This window comes from Balaenoptera borealis (assembly GCF_965194805.1).
Source record: "Balaenoptera borealis genome assembly, chromosome: 6".
Lineage (NCBI taxonomy): Eukaryota > Metazoa > Chordata > Mammalia > Artiodactyla > Balaenopteridae > Balaenoptera > Balaenoptera borealis.
Genome location: NC_138863.1, coordinates 122,545,097 through 122,573,026, shown reverse-complemented (window position 1 = coordinate 122,573,026; position 27,930 = coordinate 122,545,097). Strand labels below are relative to the sequence as shown.

The 27,930-nt window shown below is 39.4% G+C and overlaps 2 protein-coding genes and 1 long non-coding RNA gene across 3 annotated transcripts in view; 2 read left to right on the top strand and 1 right to left on the bottom strand.

Annotated features, from left to right (window-relative positions):
- LOC309631460 (uncharacterized protein) overlaps positions 1–23,076 on the top strand; it is a 166,246-nt gene extending 143,170 nt beyond the window's left edge. Inside the window, exon 2 of the mRNA XM_082397936.1 lies at positions 10,437–23,076. Coding sequence (XP_082254062.1) covers positions 18,997–19,467 — 471 coding nt within the window. The 5' untranslated portion in view covers positions 10,437–18,996 and the 3' untranslated portion in view covers positions 19,468–23,076. The remainder of the gene's footprint in view (positions 1–10,436) is intronic.
- CNTNAP5 (contactin associated protein family member 5) overlaps positions 1–27,930 on the bottom strand; it is an 862,652-nt gene that overhangs the window by 544,494 nt on the left and 290,228 nt on the right. The gene's annotated exons all lie outside the window — the stretch shown is intronic.
- Positions 1–27,930, top strand: part of LOC309631478 — a 571,739-nt gene that overhangs the window by 354,290 nt on the left and 189,519 nt on the right. The window lies entirely within an intron of this gene.

Genomic DNA, 27,930 nt, shown 5'->3' with positions numbered 1-27,930 from the left:
CAGACAGCTCATACAACTCAATAACAACAACAACAACAAAAACCCAATCAAAAAATGGGCAGAAGACCTAATAGACATTTCTCCAAAGAAAACATACAGATGGCCAATAGGCACATGAAAAGATGCTCAACATTGCTAATTATTAGAGAAATGTGAATCAAAACTAAAATGAGGTATCATTTTACACTTATCAGAATGGCCATCATTAAAAAGTCTTCAAATGATAAATGCTGGAGAGGGTGTGGAGAAAAAAGACCCCTCCTACACTGTTGGTGGGAAAGTAAATTGGTACAGCCAGTATGGAAAACAGTATGGAGGTTCCCCCCAAAAATAAAAATAGAGTTGCCATATGATCCAGCAATTCCATTCCTGAGCATCTATCCAGAGAAAACTTATTTGAAAAAAACATGCACCCCAATGTTCATAGCAGCACTATATACAATAGCCAAGACATGGAAGCAACCTAAGTGTCCATTGACAGGTGAATGAATAAAGAAGACGTGGTATATATACACAGTGGAATATTATTCAGCCATAAAAAAGAATGAAATAATGCCATTTGCAGCAACATGGATGGACCTAGAGATTATCATACTAAGTGAAGTAAGCCAGACAGAGAAAGACAAACATCATATGATATCGCGTATATGTGGAATCTAAAATGTGACACAAATGGACTTATTTATGAAACAGAAATAGATTCACAGATATAGAAAACAAACTTATGTTTCCCAAAGGGGAAAGCTGGTGGGGGACTGATAAATTAGGAGTATGGGATTAGCAGATATGCACTACTATATATAAAATAGACAAGCAACAAGGTCCTACTGTATAGCACAGGGAACTATATTCAATATCCTGTAATAAACCGTAATGGAAAAGAATCTGAAATAGAATATATATATTATATATATATATATATATATATATATATATATATATATATATATATATATACACACACACACATATATAAATATAAAACAGTCACTTTGCTGTAATACCAGAAACTAACACAACACTGTAAATCAACTATACTTCATTTAAAATATTTAAAAATAAAAAAATAAAATGCCATGTCTGTCTGTCAGTTTTTCAGCTGACTTCCCAACCAAGGTCAAATCACCTCGTTTAATTAACCATTTTACACATACACTTGTTGTCCTGATTTTTATTATTATTACTGCTACTACTGTTATTATTATTAACCTTCTCTTAATACAGGTTGTCAAAACCCTTTCATTACTCCTTTGCAGCCTTACGTCTTTACATCACCTGCTTGTCTTACCTGGTATTTCGCTGTACTGAAATTTATTAGGTTTACCTGAGTAACTACAGATAGGAAGCTCTCAAGCTTATAACAGACTAATATTAGCTAGTGAATGACTTGCCTGGCTTCTGACAGAGCTAGAAATAAAGGTAATCATTAACCTGTATATCTGTATATGGCTGGCTCTGGAAAATTCTGGGTTTGTCATCATTCATGTAAGAATAATTTGTTGTCTTTATAGATTTCTTTTGAAAAATAAGTCAACAGGAAAATAGCTTATAAAGGCAATATAAGAATTTTAGGTTTAAATTTAGAGTCTCAAATTCAGGAGACTCCAATAGAATCTGCCCCAACTCCCTGTGTTTTATATTTGAAAAGATCCAGAATACATCAAAACTCATATGGAAAGTTGAGACTGACAGTCAGTCCAATACCAGAATCTGGGAGATATTTCCACTAACTTCCAGTCAAACTTGCTTGAAAAACACAATCTCCAGACCACCTCTGCTATTAGATGTCTATTAAAATTTATTTTTCAAGGACCTCTCATGAGCATGTGTTCTTTTATAATGGATAAAATCTTTTCAAAAAATTCAAAATGTAATGAATATTTTTTCTGTTCTGTTTGATAATGAAAGTACAAGGTAAAAAATATATATACAATCCTCTCCTTTATCTTCAGCCCAACACTGAATTTCCCCTCCATCTTCTCGCTGCCTTGTAAACCTATTTTCTCCAGCAGGTCCTCTGTGGAGCTGTGTTGCCGCAGCTGCTTTAAGACCCTGCAGGAGCTCCAGAATGATAGCTCATCTGAGTCCCGAAATGTAGCGACTTCAATCTCCCTCCCAGAGCATTTCATTTTCCCTTACACTAAAACCAGCAGCCACCATTCTGCAATTGATCTCGTCTCCCATCGTGGCACTTTCCTAAAAACGGAGAATACTTAATGTGGCATCGGAAATGCATTGTCCACCCGTGGACTCACCTCCAGGTTTCTGTTTAGAGGGCACAGACCCTCAACACATGAACGCCCACAAATATCAAATGTGAGACACAGTTGGAAAACAATTCGATTGTGAATACAGTCTTTTTTCTCTGAATGATGCTGAACAAAATATCCAAATCCTTATGCATTTTTGTGGTGCAGGGAAAGCTAGCCTAGACTGTTGTCCTAATGCATGTGTTGGGAGGTGAGTCTGCCCTGAAGTGTCCAAGGCAGCTGCTCCAGAAATTAAAGGCAGGCAGCGGAGAAGCAATGCAGGGGCTCTGTAGGTGTCTGATGTCATGCTGTTCCAGTTACATACTCCATTAAACCAGCTCTTCAACATCACTACTACTCAGGGAAATGCAAATTATGGTGACAATGCGACAGCACTTTAGACATATTAGATTGGAAAAAAAAAAAAAAAAGTAGGGCCTTGACAAGTCGTGCTGATTAGAGAGCAGGCAGAAGTGTGTGTCCTCAAACACTGCTGGAGAAAATGTGTATTGTTTCAGTCTCTTAGGAATTCAATCTACCAACATCCATTTCCATTCAACATAAACATACTTAGTGTAGAGAGCTCACTCCAGGGAAGGTAAACCATAGAAATCAAAGTGGCAATATGCATGGATATAACTGAAAGGTACTTATTGCATCATTGTACGTTTGGATCAAAATAGAAACAGAGTGAATGTTTACAAGGCGTTGATGGCTAAAAAGACAGTGATACATCTGTACTGTGCAAGATTGTGTGGACATAAAAAAAGAGTAAGTTGGCGCCTTACCTATTGACTTGGAAGAAGCAGAGAAGGGGGTATAATAGGGTCAATTCATGAAACATGGGAAAACTAAAACGCCTATGTGTGATTTTAATATATGTTTATAAGATTATGCAATTATTTATAAAAGGATATCCATCAGACTCTCAGCATTGGCTATCTGATCTTGGGAGAAACATGTCACCAGCATCTAGTAGGTAGAGATGCTGCTACACATCCTATAATACTCAAGATAGCCCCATACAGCAAGGAATAATCTGGCTCAAAAAGTCAATAGTGGGGGGACTTTCCTGGTGGTGCAGTGCTTAAGAATCCACCTGTCAGTGCAGGGGACATGGGTTCGATCCCTGGTCCGGGAAAATCCACGTGCTGTGGAGCAACTAAGCCCATGCGCCACAACTACTGAGTCTGTGCTCTAGAGCCCGTGGGCCACAACTACGGAAGCCCACGCGCCTAGAGCCCGTGCTCCACAACAAGAGAAGCCACCACAATGAGAAGCCTGTGCACCGCAATGAAGAGTAGCCCCTGCTCGCCGCAACTAGAGAAAGCCCACGTGCAGCAACAAAGACCCAACGCAGCCAAATATAAATATATAAAATTAATTTTAAAAAGAACTATTCTACTAAAAATTTTTTTTAAAAAAGTCAATAGTGGGGAGGGTGAGAAATGCCAATTTAGAGAATAAAGATGGAAGGCGGAAGGAAAACATGGGAGGGAGATGAGTAAAGTGAAAAAAGAAACATGACTATGTATTCTTTTAATGAAGTCTATTCCAACACACACACAAATAAACACAATCTTACCAAAATGTAGATAAGAGTCAGGTATATGCAAATTTAAACTGAAGTATGAGATTGGGTACCTACCTTGAATTGTCCTAGGTTTGAGTTTACCTTTTCTTCATGCAGCCAGGAGGCAGAATCCAGACAGGAAACAGTTTTTGATACATTTCACAGGGAATCTATGAGACCTCTTCATTCCCTTTGTGTCATGTTGAAAATGAGTTGTTTATACACATTTCTGCCATTTACCATATCAATATCCTGAAAATCCCAAGAGCAAAGACTTGCCATCTGCTTTGGCCTTAAGTATTAACTAGCATGTTAATTAATATGAAAAACCACTTACAAAAATTAGGGAATAGAATGACTGGGCAGGAAAGCATTTATAACTGTCTTGTCACTCACTTAACAAGCGCCGGCTGATGATTTACTGTGTCAGGACTGTACTAAGTGCCAAGAGAAGGGATGAAAAAAGTCAATGCGGCGCCATCTTTGCTTTCAAGGTCATATAGTGAGAAACGGCCCAAAAATTGTTCTGGGAGGTTCAGGTGTGAGTGATCGGTTCTGCCCAGGGAGAGGAGAAGCTGTAGGCAAGTGGTTTGGGGAGCTGAGTCTTGATGGACAGCTAGGCCAAGTGGATTTGTAATTGTAGAGCCAAAACAGATTTGAGAGAAATGGAGGGAGGTATATTTAAGAGAGAAATGACACATTGAAAAGTGGGGGGTGAAGGAAACTTCTAAGTTTCTGGCTTAGGGATCAGAGTGGTTGTGTGGTCAGCTAATAACGTTAGAATAAGCTGAAATACCACAAAAATATTCTGCCCTAGGATTTTATAGAGATCTTTTTTTTTCTATTCTCAGACATGATCTGAATCAGTGAGGTAAAACTCTTAAGTGCTGTTTTCCAAACTCCTCCCTTGGTTTATTAATAGCTGCAACAATTACACTGAATAGAATTTGAGACATTCTTTAAAAATGAGAAAACCTAACTGTGGTGCAAAAAGTAATATAATTATCTCATGATTTCCTGATCACAAGTCTATGCACCGTACCTGGAATGTAAGAGAGATTCATCCATACTCTGAGGAATTAACTGATTAGATAAGTCACACTTTTAGCTCAGGGCTTTATAAAAATGGGTGGAATAAATATATATTCTGTTTGAACTGAAGACATACTTTAACAGTGATTTCTAGCTTAACATAATTTAAGGGTTAGATATTCACCATAACATGAAAATATCAGCTTTTCTTCATAGCAAAGGAGGCCTTTATGACTTGGCCCCTGTTCTCTTCTCTCCATGGTCTCATCCCCGTCAACGGCCACACCCTGCACATTTGTGGTCCAGCGATACTGCATGGGGTCCATTTGTCTGCTGCTTCCACTGACTACAACTCCTTTCCTCTGCTTTGCTTTCCCCAGAGACATCTCAGCTCTTCTTCCCAGTCTTGCTGCAATGCTGTGTCTTCGGGGAAGCCCTTCCTTGGGAAGTTTTCTTTTTCATTTCTCCTATGAAGCTTTGCAAACATTTCACAATTTAAAAAAAATGTGTGAATGTTGCCTGTGGTTGTCTGTCTATCACACTGTCAGTTTCACATCTCTAGCACAGATTCTGGTACATAATACATAGCACACACACACATGCGTGAGTTCTATATATAAAGATTCATACATGTATGTGTGTATGAATTTGAACATATACATGTCTCTGTGTGTGTGTATTTTAAATCAGTGATTTCCATCATCATTATACTTGATCAAACTGCGCTTGTATTCGTGCTGTACTCTCTCTTAGACTTTACAAGTGTCTCACTTTTCTTTAGAGCAGAGAACATGTCCAGAAATTATGGTAGCAAAAAAAGTAGAAAAATGTATTTGTTTATTCTTATGCTCCAGAGACCACCTGCTGAGATTTGTTTCACATAGATCTGAGGTTCTAAAAATTCTCTTAAAAAGATAATGTAGATAATTACATTAACCATGAGGTTGGAGACAGAGGAGCCTGTCTAGACAGGCTTTGTAAACGATGGATCCAGAGTGGTTATGATCTGGGTTCCTGGGACTGACAGCCAGGACTCAATCTCACCTTCTCCACTTGAAAGCTGTGTGATATGAGGAAATTTGCTTAACTTTTTGTGCTTTAGCTTTTCATCTGTGAAATGGGATAAGTACAACAGTCTACAATTGTAATTTCCAAAAAGGTTTGAGAATTATTATTATTGTTGCTATTGCTATTGTTACTGTTATTATTATTACTATTAACTCATTTGGTTGCAAAATCTGACCGGAAATTAACCTGAAGGCGAATTCTGCCCTATCATGATGTGAGGTCTTAATTGAAGCCATTTGATGGGAATAGTCATATATTCTTTAGCAGAAATATTTTTTTAATATTTTTCCTTCCTTTACCTTTTGATGCTAAAAAGAATTTTTTTTAGGCACTGTATTTCCCCTCCCCCTTCCAGGAACTTCTGAACAGTGGGAGGATTTTTTATTACTAGGACAACATCAGAGAATATTCAATCAACATGTTACTTAAGAATAGAAATAGAAGTTTGCAATAATTAAGAAGTTTGCCTAATCTTAATACGAAAAACTGATAAAATAGCACAAAATAAGAAAATAAATCTCAGTTTGGAAGATAGAGACTATAATCCTGAATCATATATTAGCAAATATAATATCTCAGGCTGAAATCTGGGGAAAAGAAAATATCTTAGCATGAATTGCTATGTATATATAATCATTTATGACCCCATACCGGTTGATGAAAAGAGCCCTATGAGTTGGGGTTGCCAAAACATTTTTTTTTAATCATAAAAAAAAAAAGCCAAAACCACTTTGAGGATAGTTAGATATTCTGAGTAATGGAATAGGATCCTGTCTGCTTACTGCTTTTCTGGTTTTATAGTCTTTAGCAGACATGTCAGTGGGTTTGAAGACAGTACGCTGCACAGATCCTGGAGGGCATGAAACATTATGCCTAGCACATGCGTCTTGTCACCTTTCTAAAACCCAGAACATTTTGGGTTCTGAAACACCTCTGGTCTTAAAAGTTTCAAATATAAAACATACCTCATATATTTTTCGTGAGCATGAAAGTGAAATATTTAGTGGAGGTCCTGGCATACGGTAGGCTCCCTGAATGGCAACTCTTATTAGTGTCCTCTAGCTATCTGGGATGAGAGAATGCCACCCTACATTTTGTATGACACAGCCCATCCGTTAATGTGGGCATTGTAGCAATCCTGTGACCTAGGTATTCTGTAGATAGTTACCATCAATTCACTTATGTGATAGTGAGATATACAAGGATTAGGCAATTTTCACAGGAAGAAAAATTAGCTAGGTGATTTCACCTGGAATCACATTCAGGTCCTCTGACCACAGCCTAGTTCTTTTTTTTCCCCCTTTGGCTACTCCATGCAGCATGTGGGATCTTAGTTCCCTGACCAGGGATCAAACCCGTGCCCCCTGAGTTGGGAGCGTGGAGTCTTAACCACTGGACCACCAGGAAAGTCCCAACCCCAGCCTCGTTCTCTTTGGCAACACCCAGCAGGTTACTAAGCTTGAGCAGGAATGTTTGGTCTGCAGGCCTGGTGAGAACCACATTTTACATCAGCAGATATACAGCAGGAAACCCAAGTCCCATTGGTGTAACTCTTTATGGTAACAAAACAACATATTTGGGAGTTGAGGGTGGAGTGGGGAAGGCAGGGAGTAGGTGAGATTCAGTTGGGGGTCTGTTTCCATGTCTCTGTGGTTCTCTGAGCTCTCCCTTCCTCTATAAATGGCTCACCTTCAGGCTGATGTCAGGACATATGGCAGCTGTTCCAGGCCTCACAATAGCAGGTAGGAAGAGAGTCTATCTTTTCTATTTTTTTTTTCATCAAGGATGAGGAACCTTCTTTCTCAGAAGCTCCTAGCAAAATTCTTCTCATGCTGTTTGTGCATTTGACCCACAAAGGAATATACACCTGGATACCTAAAGTAGCATTCACTGGCATGAGGTGGTGGATTTTTCTAGAATCTTTTGGGCCCCCACTTTGGAGAGAGGGCTTCTGTATTTGCATGTTTAGCTGAAAATCATCAGGGAGATTAAGTAGCCTCTATAGAGCCACTGATAGGCCTGCTGCAGAAACAATCACCTTGAGTAAGAAGTTGAACATTATCAAGGGTTTCCAATAATTTTTTGGAAGGTAGAAACCTTTACACACACACACAGATCATCTTGTGAAACAACACTATTTATAGAACACAGAAGTGAAGCAGCTCTGGCAATAGGCAGCGAAGCCTCGTTGCCCAAGGCAACCCCTGAGGTGCTTTCTTCGAACCCTTGAGATTTGAAATCCACATGGCCAGATGGTCTTTGAGCTCACTTTCAACCTCAAAATTATATACTCCACATAATCAAGTTCTCCTCTAATTGGAGGAAGGCTAGCACAGACAAAGTAGAATGCAAAGCCAACCAAACAACAAAAAGGCTTATTTGCCTGTTGCAAGCATGATGCATACTATTTACACACATACACATATGATATATACACATTGCAATACCTGTCCCTTAATTTCTTTTCTATATTTTCAAAGTAAAAATTGTCACTGACAGGAAAAACCATTTTTTTGATGTATGTTTTAATAATGTGATGGGGAAATTTTTATAATATAAAATCAACTGCCTTAAATACATTCTTAAAATGGAGTATGTATGAGTGAACAGATAGATGTGAAAGTAGCTCTTTTGCCCCCTTCCTGTTTGTCCATTTATGTTCCCATCTCACCTTAAAAGAACCTAATTATAGGAATGAGATCACTAGACAATTTAACATAACTCCTGACTTAAGCTCTCTTGAACACACACCATGCCTTGCCTAACCTGCTGATTCTTTTCCTAGATAAAAAGAAGTAAGAATGAAGAGTTAAGTAGTTAAAGAATGATGAATTAAGCAGTTAAAGAATGACTAGCTCTCTACACCCAGCAGCCCCTTTAGCAATCTTGCAGGCAGATCACAGGGCAAGATAACATCTGAAGAGAGAGTCAGCCAGTCTGCATGCAATGCAGAAAGATGCAGAACCCAACCTCCTGCCTTCGTGATTCACTGAGATCCGCCCCCCTCTCCCATTTTTCCCTTTAAAAACTGTCATGGCTGAGCAGAATCTTGGGAGGTGGTCTTAGGACATGAGTTCACCTTCTCCCCAAATTGCCAGCTTTTCTGATTAAAGCACCTTTCCTTTCTACTGACACTTGCCTCTCAATTATTGACTTTTGAGTGGTGAACAGCTGAACCTGAGTTCGGTAACAGATGGACTGATGGATGGATGGATAAATAGATAGTTGGATAAATACATATATGAGTGGTCTTTTAAATACCAAAATAATGGCAAGATTATGAGAGATTTTTATTTTCTCTTTATATATATTGTATTATATAAATTGAGCATGTGTTACTTTTATAAATGGAGAAGCAAACTCATTAATAATTATTAATTTTAAAAAATCAAAATGGGAATTCTGAGCTCAGGCTGGGAAAAGCTGGCTATGATGGAGCGGAGGCCCCACTTACATTATCCACATAAAAATAATTCAGTCATTTGGTACCTCAAAGTGTCCCCTCAGCTAAAGTTATGAATCAACTCTGTGTTGCGCCTGCTTCCAAAGACAAAATATAGGTCTCTTAAGGCCCACTACAGAGATTCAAACAAGTCACTGCAAATCAAGGAGAAATGGCTTTTCTTATAGGTTTTGGCAAGACACTTTCTAATTTGAACTATACTTCCTTGGTTATGAAACAGGAAAATCAGTAATAGAACGCAGACAGAAATTCTTCATTTAAGTAATTAAGATGAAGTAGCCAGAGGTTGCATGTTGCCAGCTCCAAAACTGCACATCTAAAAACTTTAGTAAACAGGAAATCATTACCACATTATTCTCTGTGAATCCAGTACTTGGAAAATATACAGCACCTTGGCTTTTTCTACAGTTCACCCATCCACCGTATTTCTGAAAAGATTCATTGGGACAATAATCAAAGGCTACTTTGAAAGACAAGGAATATTATATAGTATATTTTTGCTTATTAAGAAAAACAATTGAAGTCTGTGATTTAGCTCTATCACTGAAGATGACAAAATAAAGACAACTACTAAATTCATCCGCAAGTATAATTTTGACCCCAGGCAAATCATTAACAACTGAATGAAGAAGAGGTATGGTCTGGATTAAGATTTTTAGTATCCTCCTCCCAATCCAAAACCACCACATCCTACTGCCCCATAGCTTTGTTGGATTCCAAATTATTCTCTTGGGGCTAGCTTGCCTGGGTGTATGTGGTATCCCCAGTTAGTCACATGGACACGAATGGGATAATCCACACGGTAGCATAAACCCAAGTGCTTAAAAATTGCCGAGAGTTGAAGGGGTATGAAAACAGAGTCAGAATTTTTTGTTTGTTGCTTTCTTTCTTTTGAAGTCAAGAGACGAAAAGAAGTATATTAATGGGGTTGGTAGATACAAACTATTATAGAATAGAACGGATAAACAGTAAAGTTCTACTGTATAGCAGAGGGAATTTTATCCAATCTCCTGGGATGAACCATAATGGAAAAGAATATTTAAAAAAAAAGTATGTCTGTGTATAACTGAGTCAGTTTGCTGTACAGCAGAGATGGGCACAACATTGTAAACCAACTCTACTTCACTATCCTTCAGTAAAAAATAAGTAAATAAAAATAAAAAGTTACAGAGAAAAAAAGTACATTAAGACAGAGAAAGAAGACATATGGAGAGCAGAATCTAAATTTTGGATTTCTAGGCAATTCTATCAACAGAAAGAGTCCTTGAAGCTTGGCTTTCTGTTGGCTGCTGTTCACATCTTTCTTGGGTGGGTTTTTGACCTTCCTTTCTGTACCAGCCCAGTGTCAGGTTTCAGCGCTGACTATGTCTACTGAATTCCAATGATATTAAAATTAGGGACAATCATCATGAACAAGTTCCTGCTGTGGTAGGGAGATCTAGAACTTCTGTCTCCTCTGTTACAAATATATTTAATGATTTGATTTCTAAAAGTAAGTTAAAATGTCTTTCCAACCATACCTGACTGGTGATTAATTGTGTAATAATTGAGAGTAGTTACCTCATAGACTATTTTTGGTATAAATTGAATTTGCAAGCCTGAGTGACTCTTAAATATTGATGATGGCACAGGATTAATTGAGAAACAATGAGGAATGTCCTACATTCCATCTACAAGTGGATACACTGTAATTTCCAGCCCATTCAGAGCCCCTATTCATTCAATAGTCCCCTGATGAAAGGACAGGTCACTAGCAACTATAATGCTAAATTCTTACTCAATTGCAACACCCACTCTTGCCCCAATCCCACATTTCTCCAACCCAATTCATATTTCAAGCACTGTGCTTTATTGTTAAAATAGACTTAACGCCTTCAGGACAAAGAAGTTGCTCTTCAGCAAGACATATAAGGTCTTCTATAACCCAGGGCCTGTCAGAAATGCTGGTTTTATGGCCTCACTGAATCAATCACCCACCACCCACTTCTAGCCCAGCTTCTAGATCCTCCAAATCATCTGCAGATTGTTTCTTGCCTTCCTTTTACTCACCACATCCTTTTCTGCTAACATTTCCAGACTCCCCGGAATCCTCATTTACAGTCATAAGTGAGGACCCCCTTCTTTGTACCCTCAGTATGATGAAACAGAAACTGAGCAGGACCCTGTGGGGCCCTCCTGGGTACTTTCTGTGTCCCCTGTTTCTTGTTTGTAGGAAATAGGCTTCATTCGGCCTCCTTGACCTTCCCTGAGTTCCAAAGGGCAGATTCAAACAGTTGCCAGTTAGGGAAGGGAGGGGATGCAGAAACAAGGGAGAAGCAGTCAAGAAATAATAGTGCACCATGGGGCAGGGTCCTGGTTCCACCTCAAGGAATACACATAATGATTTCTTTGAGCTCTTCTGCAAGAACTAAGGCCCCCAGTCAGGTGGAGGATGGTAACTTCAGGCTGGGCACAAGATTCCTGGAGCACCACCCTGTTACCTCACCACCAACCAATCAGAAGAAAGCCACACACCCTGCAGCCCTCACCACAACTGTTGCCTATAAAGGCTTCTCCTCGAAAACCATCAGGGAGTTCAGGGTTTTTGAGCACAAGCCACCCATTCTCCTTGCTTGGCCCTGCAATAAACACTTCTCTGCTCCAAACTCTGACATTTTGGGTTTTTTGGCCTCACTGTGCATCGGGCACTTGTGTTCAGTAACAGAACCATTTCTGTAATCACATCACTAATATTCTCTTGCCCTTAATTTTTAAGTGTCTGCCTCTCCATATTATATTTCATAAGGGTAGAAATCAAGTCTTAGTAGTTAGGGTAATCCCAGATCCCAGTATACAGCCCAACATAGAGTAGGATATTAACATACAGTTTTATTGAATGAATACACATATGACCATTGGGTGACTTGCACAAATGGTTTACTTCTTCTTGTGGGAATATTAGAAAATTGGAAAATGAGGACAGTGCTTTAAGAGTTGGGTAATGCTGTGGTTTGATGTGTGTCCCCCTAAATTCACTACACTGAAATCCCTGACGTGACTGTATTTAGAGACAAGGCTTTTAGGAAGTAATTAAGGTTAGTTGAGGTCATAAGCTTAGGGTTGTAATATGATACCATTGATTGCCGTATAAGAAGAGGAAGAGAGAGCTCTCCCTCTTTGCCAGCATACAATAAAGAAAGGCCATGTGATTGCACATCAAAAAGGCAGCTGTCTATAAGCCAGGAAGAGGGTCTTCACAGGAACTGAATTGGCTGACACCTTGATCTTGGACTTCCAGCCTGCAGAACTATGAGAAATAAATTTCTGTTGTTTACCCACCCAGTCTATGGGATTTTGTTGTGGTAGCCTGAGCTGACTAATACAGGTAGTAAATAAAAATGACCGTTTATAAGTATAGTCTAAGAAATGAAAGAAAGAAAGAAAAACAAAGAAAGAGAGGGAGAAAGAGAAAGAAAGAAGAAAGAAAGAAAGAAAGAAAGAAAGAAAGAAAGAAAGAAAGAAAGAAAGAAAGAAAGAAAGAAGAAAGAGAAAAGGAAATAAAGAAAGACCATGTGAAAGGCTCTAAGGAGAAGTAAAATAATAAGACCCGAAGTTCTCAATGATTATCAAAGTGAAGGAACTCAATGGTTGTTGGATGCCTTTCTAACTACTAGGGACAGACACTGAGTTTTATTTACAGATACTGTAATTTTAATCCAAAATTTTGAAAAATAGTAAAGAAACTGTCAGGGAGGTGGTTCATCCTCGAGCACTTAAGCACCTCCATAAGGGCTTAGGGCTACTAAGTATCAGATTTCACCTGTAAGCCTGTTACAGTGGGCAGTGCTCCTGCCAACCTCAAGCTCCCACTGTGAATCTGCTTAACTACTTAATGAAACTTTGTCTACTTACCCATAAGTTTAAAAATAGCTCTTTTAATGAAATGTGACACTGTCCTTGAAATCACCACCTATTTTTCTTAATGAAAGTTTCCATAAATCCCATGGAGCCTTTGAGACTCCTCTAATAGGGACACTGTTTGAAAAGGTCTAAAAATAAAAGGTTAAAAAAGGCTTTTTGAAAGAGTCATTAGGGAAATTGATGAGGCCTGTTTTCTTTTCTTACTGACTCCAAGGGCTCATTAAGGGAGGGGCTGGGGACAGAAAAGGGGGCAGTGGAGGAAGCAAGGGAATAAAATGATAATGGGAAGCTAAGGTTCTAGCCAATCTTGACCTTTTCTTCTGAAGGGACATAAAAATAAAGGGAAAGAATTTACCAACCTCCTAAGTAGGAAGTTCCACACATTTGCATGTTCTCTTCATCACTTGGTACCTTCTACCTCCCTCCTTCCCTGCCCACTAGAGCACACAGATACACAATCACACGTGTGTGTGCACGTGCGCATACACACAGACACACAGACACACACAGAGACACACCTTTGCTGGAATCTAACTCAGGGATCTCAATTCGTAGACCACATTGGACCCCCTGGGGACCCCCTGGGCCAGCTGACTTAGAGTGATGGAGAACAGAAGTCCACAGTTTTGATGAGGACCTCAGAGGATTCTTCTATTTAAACTAATATTTGAGAACTACTCATCAATCTCCACTAAATATTCGCAGAAGGTAACAGATTCCTATCCTTCCCAGGCACAAATTGCCTAGAGCAGGCAGACTGGGTAGGCTGCCCACCTTTCCTTTTTAATATGTGCTTAGTGATTATCCCAAGAAATATATCCGATGCCTACTATGTAGGAGACACTGTTTCAAGAACTCGGGGTGAATCTGTGGTACAGAAAAGAACGCCTGCCTTGTGGGGCCAGCATTTTGTGGACTCCATGCGGGGCTCCTTTTTTCTCCTACCTCTCAGCTATCTTGGTGGGAAACTTGGTTGGCAAGGAGCAGGTGCCACAGGGCACAGCCCTCATGGACGCAAATGCAGGGTAGCCGAAGTCTGGGGGAGGAACAGCTCTGGTTAAAGTCCCCAGACTGTCAATGTCTGGAAGCTGGGGTCCAGCCCTGACTCTGCCAAACAATGTTCCATCTGCATCTGTGAACTTGAACTAATGTCTATCTTCCCTGCTCCAAAGGTTGTCTGTGAGTCTCAAATGTGAAAATGGAGGTGATTATCTTTTTTTTGTTTAAAGTGAATTGACAAATATCACACAGTGTCTCCCTTCTGCCATGACTTCTCTATCAACTTTTTTTTTTTATCCTAATTCACTAGCTCCCTTTTACTGAATATCTGTAATATATGCCGAGCTCTATAAATCAATAATCTCATTTAATCTTTTTATGGGTTTTATTACTACTTTAATTTTATAGATAAGGAGTCCAACTCTGGGAGCTGAAGCACTTGCCCCAGTGGATGGTTCACGGGGATTTGAAGCCAGCTCAATCTCATCCATAGACACATGCTTTTTCCCCACTTCACAGTCTGTTTGCAAATTATACAGCTCTACAAAATGATTTTTCAGCACACTATATGGGAAGTTTGCCAATTCAGTGCGTTTATATTTATATATTAGTTCATCTTTAATTCCCCAAAGAGTAAAACAGCTGAAACTTCCTTTAAGAGATAAATCTATAGGTCAAGAGGCAGGTTTTCTCTCCTCAGTTCAGCTTAACTTCTTATTTTTACACTCAAACACAATGATCCTGTTCTTTTCCTGTGGTAACTTTTTAAGCCTGTTTAAATAGCTTCTGGCTTAAATCTCCTATGCTTTAATTTTTCATGAATTTGGTTTGAGCCGCCTGGTAACTCAAGTTGTTACATAAAATAGTCAATAAAATTCTTAGCACATCTAGTTTGATTTTAGTTAGCAACATTGGGATTGGCTCTCATGCCAAAGGAAATGGAAACAGAATATTCCATTCCACTAGCTGAGCAGATAATAAATGATAATTTCAGAAACCAGGGCAGAGGCTGGGGAAGGGGTTGGAAAGCAGAGTCAGACTGTGGGTAAGTGGCCAAGACTGACAGTCGGGTTTACGGGGTCATTCATTTCACATCCATCTATATGTAAGAAAATATGACTTTCTTTTTTTTTAGTCTTCCAATATTGGCAATGAAGGGAGAGTTTTCATGTAGGGAAAGGACATTCATGTAGGTCTAACGTTTCTCCCTTGAAATTTTCCTTGCTGTGGGGAGAGCTTGCTAAATATTGATATTTATGCCCCATTAACACTATGGCCAAATGTAGAGTCTTGAATCTCTCCTTATGTCCTGTAGACCAGTGTACTTGAGACTAAAAATTTCAAAGCAGTGTTTATCTAACTGTAAAGAGATTACAAATCACCTGGCAGCCTTGTTATATACTGCAGGCTCTGATTCAGTAGGCTTGGGATGAGGTTGGAAATTCTGCATTCCTAACTGGTTCCCAACAAGGTTTTAGAGAAAACTCTGCTAAAGCTCTGGAGGACCAATGGGGGAAACAAAGAAGTACTTATCAAGAAACCATGAAAAAATCTACAAACAATAAATGCTGGAGAGGTTGTGGAGAAAAGGGAACCCTCCTACATTGTTGGTGGGAATGTAAGTTGGTGCAGCCACTATAGAGAACAGTATGGGGGTTCCTCAAAAAAACTAAATATAGAACTACTATATGACCCATCAATCCCACTCCTGGGCATATATCTGGAAAAAAACATAATTCAAAAAGATACATGCACCCCAATGTTCATTGCAGCACTATTCACAATAGCCAAGACAGGGAAGCAACCTAAATGTCCATTAACAGATGAATGGATAAAGAAGATGTGGTACATATATACAATGGAATACTACTCAGCCATAAAAAAGAATGAGATAATGCCATTTGCAGCAACATGGATGGACCTAGAGATTATCATACTAAGTGAAGTAAGTCACACCAAGAAAGACAAATATCATACGATATTACTTATGTGTGGAAACTAATTAAAAATGATACAAATGAACTTATTTACAAAACAGAAACAGACTCATAGATCTCGAAATCAAACTTATGGTTACCAGAGGGGAAATGTGAGTGGAAGTGATAAATTAGGAGTTTGGGATTAACATATATACACTACTACATATAAAATAGATAATCAACAAAGACCTACTATTTAGTACAGGGAATTCTACTCAATATTCTATAATTACCTACAAGGGAAAATTACCTATAAGGGTAATTATTCTGTAATCACCTATAAGGGAAAATAATCTACTCAATATTCTGTAATTACCTATAAAGGAAAAAAATATATATAACTGATTCACTTTGATATACACCTGAAACTAGCACAACATTGTAAATTAACTATACTCCAATAATTTTTTTTAAAATACATTAAACTACATAAATAAAAATAATTAAAAAAAAAGAAACCATGAGATAAGCATCATTTGCTTCCCGACCAGTGTCTCTCTTTCCTTGCCCAAGACCAAGGGAGCACTCGTCTTTTAGCAGACAACTAACCATCTTCAGTTTTTGTTATTTCAGCCCAAGAATACAAGTCCCTGTCCTCCTACCTTCTGAGTACCTGGTTTTGGGTACATGGAGTTATTTTTTTCCAGAATGATCCCAAATGTCAATAACCACTCTCTCCAGGAATGACCAGAACACCCTATAATATACTCAGAATACAACTAGTAGAAAAATTGGGTTCCAGTCAAAAACCTGTAAGTCCACAGATTCCAGGTCCAAGATAAAACCAGATGTGAAAAATCAAATGTGGAATCAACACCCAGCAAGATGGGTTCTGGCCTTAACAGATGTGGGTGATGTCATCCCTGCCAGCCCTGGAGGAGATGGCTGATGAGAAGCAAGCTAGCCAAGATGGGAGATGAGAGTGAGCAGCTGTGTCCTGGGAGGAGGGTAGCAGACGCTGCCCTGTATCGTTGCCCATTGTGGTGTGGACACTGCAGCGCTCTCCTGCAGAGCCTGCCCTGTTAGCCCACTTGCTCTGGGTGGACCAGATGCCACCCACACTCCTCTTCCAGAGACACATGTATGGCTGCCACTTGGCCAGATAACATACTCCTGGCTATCACGAATTATCTGACCACCATGGGACCCTATGGAGCTCGGTTCTGGACTTTGGTCCAGCTACTGGGAAAGGAAAGATTACTTTCTCTTGTGTTTGATACACTGTCAGGCTGTAATGTTGGGACTGCTTGTGGCTAGTTTGTCTCCATGTGGAAAGGTCGCAGGAGTGGGAGCTCGAGAAAGGGACTAAGAGTGAGGGGGTGGGAGAGACCAGGTCTCCAGGACATATTTTGATTTCTGTATTCAGGGCTGCCTGGAACTGGTGCCGTTTGAAATTATCAACTAGGTACATCAATCACGTTTCATCTTTGATTAAGCCATTGAAGTTGAGGTTCTGTCAAATGCAATCTCGTACTCCCTGACTAATAAAAGGTATTAAGGAGTCAGAGCTAAATGCAAGAAAGAGGAGGGACTGAAGAGGAATAGAAAATGCATTTGGGTAAAAAAAAAATGAGGCCTGATTAAAACAAGATTTAGGAACCTCAGCAAGCACATATTTAGGCAATTAATATTGTGAGCATTAAGGAACACAGTTAAAAACACGGTATCCCTTTTTTAAAACCCCAAAGGTGATATAATTGTTAAAAATAGTGTTTGGGAGTTTTGTCTTCAATTCTCCTAAGCCCCAACTAACAAGTTATGGAAAAGAGTCAATGCCCATCGGAGCACTGACTAATTTTGATTTAGGCTAATTTTGATTCTTTCTTTAATTCTATGCATCTAGAGCATTACCTCTCTGGGGCTGTACCTGGTTAGACGCCTTTTCCAATGTAACTTTTGTTTCCTGCCTAAAACTGTGATAGCACCCATCCGACTTTAAATCATTTGCCTGTCTCTCTCAGAGGGCTTCTTGGGGGCTGGGGTTATCTATGCTCCCTGTGAACCACAGTGCCTTACATGGGGTCAGTGCACAGCAAAGGGAAAATTGAATGAATGAGTTCATCTACAAAGAAACACCTGGGACCCATTAATATAATACTTTTGGAAATATAGAAAGCAAATTCTTATGTAGAGGCATGGACTGACAGATGCCACTGTCCTTTTTTAGGAGATAATAGTTTCCTTCCCATTGTCTTATAATTGCTCCCTCCAATATATTCTCCACACTGTAGCCAGAATGTTGTTTTTAAATGAGGGATCCCCACTTAAGATCATCTGACAGCTGTCCAGTTCTCTCAGAACTCACTATGGCCATCAGGAACCTGAAAGATCTGGCTGCTTCCTATCTGACTCCTCTAACTAATGCAGTTTTAATGAGCTCCTCTTAATTCAGAGTTTTCACATAGTCTGTTCCCTCTGTGGGTCTACTCTTCCATTTTTCTCCCCATGGTTATTCCTTCTTACATGTCAGACTTTGGCTTAAATTCCACTGCTTCAGAGAAGACTTTCTTGGTCCTTGAGCTGAGGTCAAGCACTCAAGTTATGAATTCTCCCTGCACAAAGTACTGCTCCTTCCTAGCATAGTAATTAAAAATATTTGTTTCTAATTATTTGCTTAATTATTTCCTTAATTATCCTTATCGCTAGAACATGCAGTTTATAAAACTAGGCTTTTGTCTGTCTTGTTGATCGTTATTTCCAGCACTTAGCATAGTTCTGGCACAGCTAGAACTTATGATGAAGATAATGGAGATGGTTATGAGAATGATGATGATGATGGTGATGATGATGGTGATGGTGGTGGTAGTGATGTTGGTGGTGGTGATGATGGTGATGATGGTGATGGTGGTGGTAGTGATGGTGATGGTGGTGATAATGGTGATGGTGGTGGTAGTGATGGTGATGGTGGTGATGATGATGGTGATGATGATGGTGATGGTGGTGGTAGTGATGGTGATGGTGGTGATAATGGTGATGGTGGTGGTAGTGATGGTGATGGTGGTGACGATGATGGTGATGATGATGGTGATGATGGTGATGATGGTGATGGTGATGGTAGTGATGGTGGTGGTGATGATGGTGGTGATGATGATGGTGGTGATAATGGTGATGATGGTGGTGATGATGATGATGATGGTGATGATGATGGTAATGGTGGTGGTAGTGATGGTGATGGTGATGGTGGTGATGATGATGGTGATCTAGAGATGTGAGTTAGGTCATGTTTCCTCATGTTAAAACAGTTGGGCCCGAAGAAGATGACCTTGTAGCCATTTTCAATTTCTTTCAGATCATCCATATATTTAGTGCCATGAATAGCTGAAGACTACAATTCACTTTAAAGTGTTGATATTTTATAGAAACAGGCAGAAGTAGTATACTTGGCAACTTTTTTTTTCTAAATTGAACACCTGTCTTTATTATTTTGACCTACATTAACAGCTGCTTTTAGCCTCTAAAGGAAGGGTCAGATATTCCTGTGACTGTGTTGTGGATGAACAGCTGATTCATCGATGTGCTATAAACATCTGCACAAGAGTTTGCAATGTGGAACCACCTAATTTTGAAAATCATCATTTAGAAAATGTGTGCCTATCTATGTATGTGAATACATAGATTTACTTGTATATCTTACAGACCATCTGGCTGTGTGTCCAAACAGGCACTGGCCCCTTTGAGTAGATTCTGGGAAGTGATGTTAGGTCTCTGTCTCCCTCTTCCCCACATGCTGGTAAACGATACTGCAGGCCTTCAACAAAATGACAAAATAGACCCCCCAAATGTTCAAGAGAGGGAGTGAGGGTGTTTCAACAACACAGGGGAAGTTGTTGGAAAACATCATTCATGATGAACTGCAGTCCAATACAAGAAGGTATATTCCTTTGAGGAAGGAACAAATTGGTGGGTACCTTTATGTAGACAGAGATCAAATATATGGAGTCAGAATGCAAAAAAATAGAGCAAGAAAAGATTCAATTCCTAGGCAGAAGCTCTGAGCACAGAGGACACGATCCAGGCCAGAGGTCTGGAGATGAGGCACGTTTCTCAAAGGGCAAAGGAGGGACTTGCTATTGAGTCAACTACTTTCTATTTTTTTGTTATTATTTATTTATTTATTTGGTTGTGCCGGGTCTTAGGTGCGACATGCGGGATCTTTAGTTGCAGCATGCGGGTTCTTTTAGTTGCGGCATGTGGGATCTAGTTCCCTGTCAAACCCAGGCCCCTGCATTGGGAGCACGAAATCTTATCCACTGGACCACCAGGGAAGTCCTGAGTCAACTACTTTCTAAACTAAATATTTCTTACAGCATACTTAGCTTGCCTAGAACTGCTTTGGTGGAGGCAAGGGCCACATTGACAGATGGAGAAAATGGGCACTTAAATGCAAAACAGAGCAAAGGGCTAGAGAAACCATGCCTTTATTATTATTATTATTATTACTATTATTTTAATTTTTATTATATTATTTTCCTTAAGAGCCAATAGTCTACTTCAGCAAAAGTTTTCCCTGAAGGAGTCACCTCTGGTGGGTATTGTCTCCCAAATAATCGGATAAGGTAGATCCAGAAATTAGTCCCCAGAAGGATCAGAGATAAAATGGCAAAAGCAAAGAGTCAGGAGTATCACCCTAGGCCTGATAACATACCATGAGCCAGGACCAGGTGGAAAATGGTGTCCAAATGGAAGATCCTGGGAATAAGGCTAGAGGGTGCCCACAGTGCCCACAGTGCCCACAGTGAATGGGATATGAGTGGGTGTCATGCTTGCTTTCACCAGGCAGTGTGTGAGTGTGTCAGGCAGAACCGAAGGTAGTGAGCCAAGCTAAGCAGTATAATCTAATAAGACAATTATTAGTATGCAATAAACCAAAGAGCTATTTTTTCAAAATAATATGAATAAAGTTTAATTACAGGAGGAGAGCCAATGGTACCACACTATGCATAAATCCTTCATTAATGAGTTCCCTTCATATATATGAGGAGAAGATAAAGGCTAGAATCACGTGATAAATAAGGGCAAAATGAATAAGGCAATGTTATTTTGCAAATGGCAAAAGGCATGAGAGTTTATAAGAGGGTGATTGATAACTGTACTTTATTTAGCAAATACAAGATGTCCAGTTTTTGGAGATTACATACTGCCTCTGCACAGAAAACAAAGATTCAGAGACTATCAATTACACGTGTTACCTAGTCCATCATCAGGGCAAAAGAGCTAGCCGTTGTAGCAATTACAGAAAGATGTCTTTGTAAAACATGCAACGCGTAATCACATAATTGCTAAATCACACGCTGGAGAAGAAACAAGTGTGCCCTTAGATACTGCAACTTTTCCAGCGCAGCTCATTTTGTTGAAAAAGATTCAATTTTTTTTTTTTTTCATTTTTACACTCTGCACAAAAATATTTGTATTTGAAGGTGCATTCGTCTCTAAAGCGGAAATCCATTCTGGATAGAACCCCCGGGTTCTATAGCTCTGTAACTCAATCTGATGGATAAGTACACTTGCCTCCAGTTTTTCAAGGTTAAAACTGCAGGAGGGTCAAGCAGGTCGTGCATTGGAGGAAGACAGAGGAATGTCTGGCAGTAGTTTGCTTAAATTTTCTGTCCTTAGGATAAATTCGGAAGCCCTTTATGTGGCCTACCATACCGTTTATATCTGCTGTCTGCGCGTCTTTCCTTCCCGCTGCTGTCTCCTCTGCATTGGGCTGCAGCCCTGCTGACCTTCGAGTTATATCAAGGGTGCATGCTCCTCCCTCCTGGCCTGCTCTGCCCTCTGCTTTCTGACTGGCCCAGTCTCCTCCTCTCCTCTCTGCACACGGCTCATTTCCACCCATCCCTAACACATCAGCCTAAACACCTCTTGTTCCAGGAGAGCCTTCCTAGCCCACAGACCAGGCAAGGGGACTCTGCTAGGGGTTCACTTAGCACTTGTCATAGTTTATTGGAGTGATCTGTCTTTCTTGTGATTATGTGTCTTTATCACTGCAGGAATATTTGGGCCCAATGATATCATTTGGAGAATAAGCAAACAGGTTTCTGTGTGTCAGATAAAAACACTACAAAAGTTAGTGCCGTCGAAACCCCGTGTATACTGATGAGGCTCTTCTGTGCAAGGAAAATCAAAATGGAGTAGGTATTGCTAAGAGAGCTCAGCAGAAGGAAGCCAGGAAGCCGTGGAGGAAGTGGGACTTATGCTCATCTCAGCCCGGATGCAATCTGAAATTTTGACCACTTATTGTCTTACTGCAGACATGCAAAACACCTGCACGATGTTCCAGAAACTCAACATACTTACAGGGCCCTTACCCGAAATAACTTGTAACAGCCTATCCCTTAAGGAAATATTTCCTTTTTGTATCAGAGCCAATCATAATTCTTGCAAGACAACTTTAACATCCCTGTTTTAACAACCCTTTGTCTTTATAAGCCCCTGACTCTTTTCTCTTCCCCGAAATACTCTTTTGGTTTTACCTGAATCTGTGTCTCCCAAATTGCAATCCCTAAGATCCCAAATGAAGCTCTTTGTTCTTGGCAGCCTTGATATTAATTATTCTTCAACATTTCTCAGCCATAAAGCCGGAATGAGTCATGACTTGGCTGCCTCACTTCGCAGAGAAAGTTGAAATTAACATTAAACCACAGATGCGAAAGCAGTTTTGAAAGGGTAAACTGGTTTGCAATAATGTGGCACAGAGAGTTAACCCTGACCACGTGTTATATGTGTGCCCCTAAATTTCCCAGCCACCCTTGAATTTAAATCGGTGCCATCAAAATAGGTCCAGCAAACAGACATATCTGGAAGTGGCATGTATCTTTTTTTTTTTTTTTAATTGTCACTTTTTTTTTTTTAATTTTATAGCTACTTTATTTATTTATTTATTATTTATTTTTGGCTGTGTTGGGTCTTCGGTTCGTGCGAGGGCTTTCTCTAGTTGCGGCAAGCAGGGGCCACTCTTCATCGCGGTGCGGGGACCGCTCTTCATCGCGGTGCGTGGGCCTTTCACTATCGCGGCCCCTCCCGTTGCGGAGCACAGGCTCCAGATGCGCAGGCTCAGTAGTTGTGGCTCACGGGCCCAGTTGCTCCGTGGCATGTGGGATCTTCCCAGACCAGGGCTCAAACCCGTGTCCCCTGCATTAGCAGGCAGATTCTCAACCACTGGTGCCACCAGGGAAGCCCGGCATGTATCTTTTATGGAGTAAGATGGAGGCAATTGTTCCCGATGGCAAAGCTGGAAGGTGAGGGAAGTGTGCTCCAGACACACCCAACTAGAGTGTGAGAAACAGATGGCTGCATTTCACCTGGAGATTTCCAGCTTGTCTTTTGTGAGCAGTTAGTATTAGAAATTACTTAGATGAAGTGGGGAGCTTGTGTAAAAAAAAGAAAGAAGATTAGGTAATAATCATATGCTGTTGGCCAGGTTTAGGGGTTCCTTGGTGGGTGGGATGGTATCTGGTATTGCACGCAGGAAAGAGGGAGATCTATGTCTGGCCATCGTGAAACATTTAGTGATGGCATTAATTTGGAGGGCAAACCATATGCACAGTGGACTTATGGCTTAAGGGAAGAGGCTGGACATCAGAATGTGAGAAGTGTGTACTGGCTGTGTTTGTTAAGATTGAGAAGAGAGAGATCATCTCAGGAAAGGATCTGCCAGTTTACATGAAGAAGTAAAAGGATTTGAGAGCTTACAGAAATTTGAGGTCTTCCTGATTGGACAAAAACTGAGTGCTTCTAGAAACACAAACGAAATGATGAGTTTTTTACAAAGACTTTGAGCATCAAAGGTGTGGTAAGACCTCTCAGTTAGATAATGCAACTCAAGGCAAAGATCAGATTAGAGATGTACCATTTTTATGTATTTTTCCAAATAGGTATTTGCCATTGAGTTGAGAGGGAAAGGCTTGGAGAATAGGGCTGATGAGACAGAAGATAAGTATTTCAGAAAGAACTTTGCATGTGGTTACTGGCACATGGAACTAAGTGGAAACATATTGGTCAGACATCCTCTAGTTTGAGGCAAATATAAATATAAATATTTAAATATAAACATATCATGAATTTGGACCAAAAAAATCCTTTTAGTATTTGGCCGTTAAAACAGTCCTTGTGGCCCCAACTTTCTGTGAACAGACAGTGAGATGAGAAAGCTGGATAGACCCCCAAATGGGCATTTCCCCTGATGTTCATTTCTGCTGGTATCGGGGAAGATCATAGTAAAGGAAGAACCTTCCAGAGAGGAGTCGAAGAGCCCTGATGATGACCAATAAAGGAGCTGCTTCCGGAGAGCAGATCAAGCCCTTGTCCTCCAGGTCAAGAGGGCTCTGCAGCATTTGCTAAACAGGCTTGCAGAGTGACAGTAAGCCAGTGACTCTGTGTGGCATTTGTCACCTTCCCCGCTCTTTCCCACTCTGAATGGCAATGTCTATTGTGATTATTTTGTTCCTGTTCTGCTTTTGTATATTGGATGTACACGTGTGTATGCATATGGGGTTAGGGAGGACGATGAGGAGAGGAGATGAAATTATTGTTATTTTTTCAAATTTGAGATCTTTGTACCAAGAGACGCCACATCCAGACTTTATGGAGACACTACCACACACCTGGACTTGGAAGTAGATGCCATGACTGGATGAGGCTTTGGAACGCCTTCAGGAGGGGGATGACGGGTGCAATGTGTAGGGGGTCAGAAGAAGGTGGGAATATATATATGTGGTTTTTTTCTGTTACAGAGAAATGACTAGGCTTTAAAGATCACATTACTTTATTCTAGAAAGTTCCAGTAGCTGCCCATAGCACTTAGCATAAAACTCAAATGCTGACCCAAGATCTATACGTGCTAGAGGCATTTTATCCTCTTTCTCTACACCCCGGGCTTATACCTCTTCATTCTTATTTTATTCCTGAACTTCAGTCCCTGGCTTTCTTTCAGTCCTTCAAAGAACATGCCATGTCCAGGGCATGTGCACTTGCCATTTGTTTTGTCATTCCTGCTGCCTGCACTGGTTTTTCTCAGAGACAAAAGATGGCTAAAGCCTTCTTAGCATTATGCTATAATCCAAATAGCATCTTTTCAGAGAGGCGCTCCCTGGTCTCTTAGCTGAGATCATTTCCAAATCTAACTGCAGCCCAAACATTCTTTAAAATTCTACCCTGTTTTCATAACGCTTGTCATTATTTTAAATTATCATTATTTTACTTGTTAATTACCATTGTGCTTATCTGTCCTGCCTGACACTGTGTTTCTGGGGATTAGCATTGCGCCTGGCCCGCAGAAAACAAGGTATCAATAAATATATCTTGAAAGAACACAGTATGTGGAATAGCTGCATAAGTGGCAGTCAGCTACAAAAGCGTGAGTTAATATAATGAACATCCATAACAAGACAAATAGAACTCATCCCAGTTTAATCACACACACCCCTCCCCCGACCCACCCCATTTTCTCTTCCAGCCCCGAGAATATTAGGATCAACTTCACAGTCATCCCTCTGTCCCTCAAATATGCCATGCTTTTCCTCAGCCTCCCAAACTCAGCTCCTGAATCATGTTTCGTATGAAATCTGCCCTGTGCATGATCCATCACCAACCCCAGTCTTCAGCAGAAGGGGACGGGCCGCTCTCTGTGTCCACTGCCCTCAGATGCTTTACTATAGCAATTGCAAGTGTTTGTAATAATTGTCTCTTCTGTTTGCATTTCAGCCACTACCAAATGAATTCCTTAAGGACAAGGTCTGCGTCTCATTTACCTTGAGCATTATGCGTAACGCCCCAGAACATGGCAAATACCCCATAAGCCCCTCGGATTTAAAAATATTATTGATTGAACAAAAAATATAATTATTTTAAAATAATTTTCACAAGTACCATTCACATTATGTGCTTGACATTATCTTTCTACAAAGTGCTATTAATATTTTTTTAGTTATTTAAAACCTACCTTAAATAATTTCTTTTTCTTTAAATTATGCATTGGATCTTTATTACTATTATTTCCTGATATTCAGAGAACATATAAAATCAGTCAAAAGGCTTCGATGCAATTTAGCTTAAAAATGTTCCTATGATAAGATTCAGGAATGTCACTGCTTGGAATCTATCCTAACAAGATGATCAGCAATGCAGATGGAGAGATAACCATTTAACATGTGTAATATTGAGTACAATAGGGGAAATGATCATCCTAAATGCTCCACATTAGAGAAAGTATTGAATATCTTATTTCACATCATAAGAGATATTATTTTCAGGCATAAAGAAGAGTTTTAAATATTTTAAAATGTTATTTAATATTTATTAAATCTATTATTTAATATTTATTATTTATAAAACTAAATTATTAAAATATATTTCTTACTGAATAACAATGTATAGTGAAATATATACACAGCATAGTGTATAAAATAGAATTTATAATAATTAATGGGCTTTTAAAATTAAAAAATAAAGTGTTTTGCTAATAAAATTATTTCTAAAAAATAAAAAATAATTATACAGTATGTTTACATAATTTCTAAAAGTTGTTATGGATAGTTTTAATATTAAAAACCAAGTAAGCAAAATAATTATTCACGTTACTTATTCAGACACTTACTCAGTGCCTTAGCCGAATCTGTCTATAACAGCTCACTATTACAGTTTTCTGAAACTCTCATGTTTTTCAATATGGTCATATTATATTATTTTTAAAAATAAAATCGCTTACAGTTTTCTTTATAATTATAGTTTACTTATTGGAAATCGATGACATTCAATTGACCCTTCAACAGGCCATAATATGTGTAATTGTGAACAATCTCTATAGGTGCTGAGGTTTCTGGTACATTCAGAGCAAACTTGCTAAATGCAGGATATTCTAAATCGTAGTATTTTTTTAATAGAAATGTTTATATATATTCAGCCCAGATATTTTATGTATGTAGTGTTTTTGCCTCCTTTCACAGAATCTTCTCCTGTTAGATATTTTTACATAGTAAAATGTGTCCAATAAATTGCTTCCATGGTTCTCTTGAATGTTTTATCGATTTAGATTTATGTGATATCATAGGCTTTCTCAATTTTACTCCCTTCTGATACTGAATATGAATTTATCTAATTAAAACTAGAAGCTCCATCGAAACATTTTTCCCAGAAGTCAAGATATCCAACACGAAGCTATAGATGTTTAAAATTCAAATTTTGTACACATTCAAACCTTCACCACTTAACTTGTTCAGTTCCTCCCTTGCTTTTGTAGGAATACTTTTCAATATATTCCTGTTTGCAAGTTTTGTTGTCAATAATGTTAATCTTCTGAAGGCCTCAAAAGCTAAGGTTTCCTGGCTCTACATTTGTTGAATACTTTGAAAGAAATGATTTTTTTGAAGAATTTTAAAGATACTGGGAAATGTTCCCAAATTAATATGGAATGGAAATGCTTTAAATGATAAAGTTAAATAAAGCAGTCTAAGAGAAAAAATATGTAAAATATTCCTTTTTCACTAGTTCTAAGCTGTATATGCTTTCACCTTGTAGCATGCCTGAAATCAGGGTGCATCTCCCCATCAACGGCTCCTGGTTGGCCACCATGTAGTTGTACTGGCCACATAAAAACTGTGTAGATTTGGACAGAGCTGGGGTATAGCTTTGTCACTCTATTAGCTATGTCCGTTGTTGGTAATACAAGAG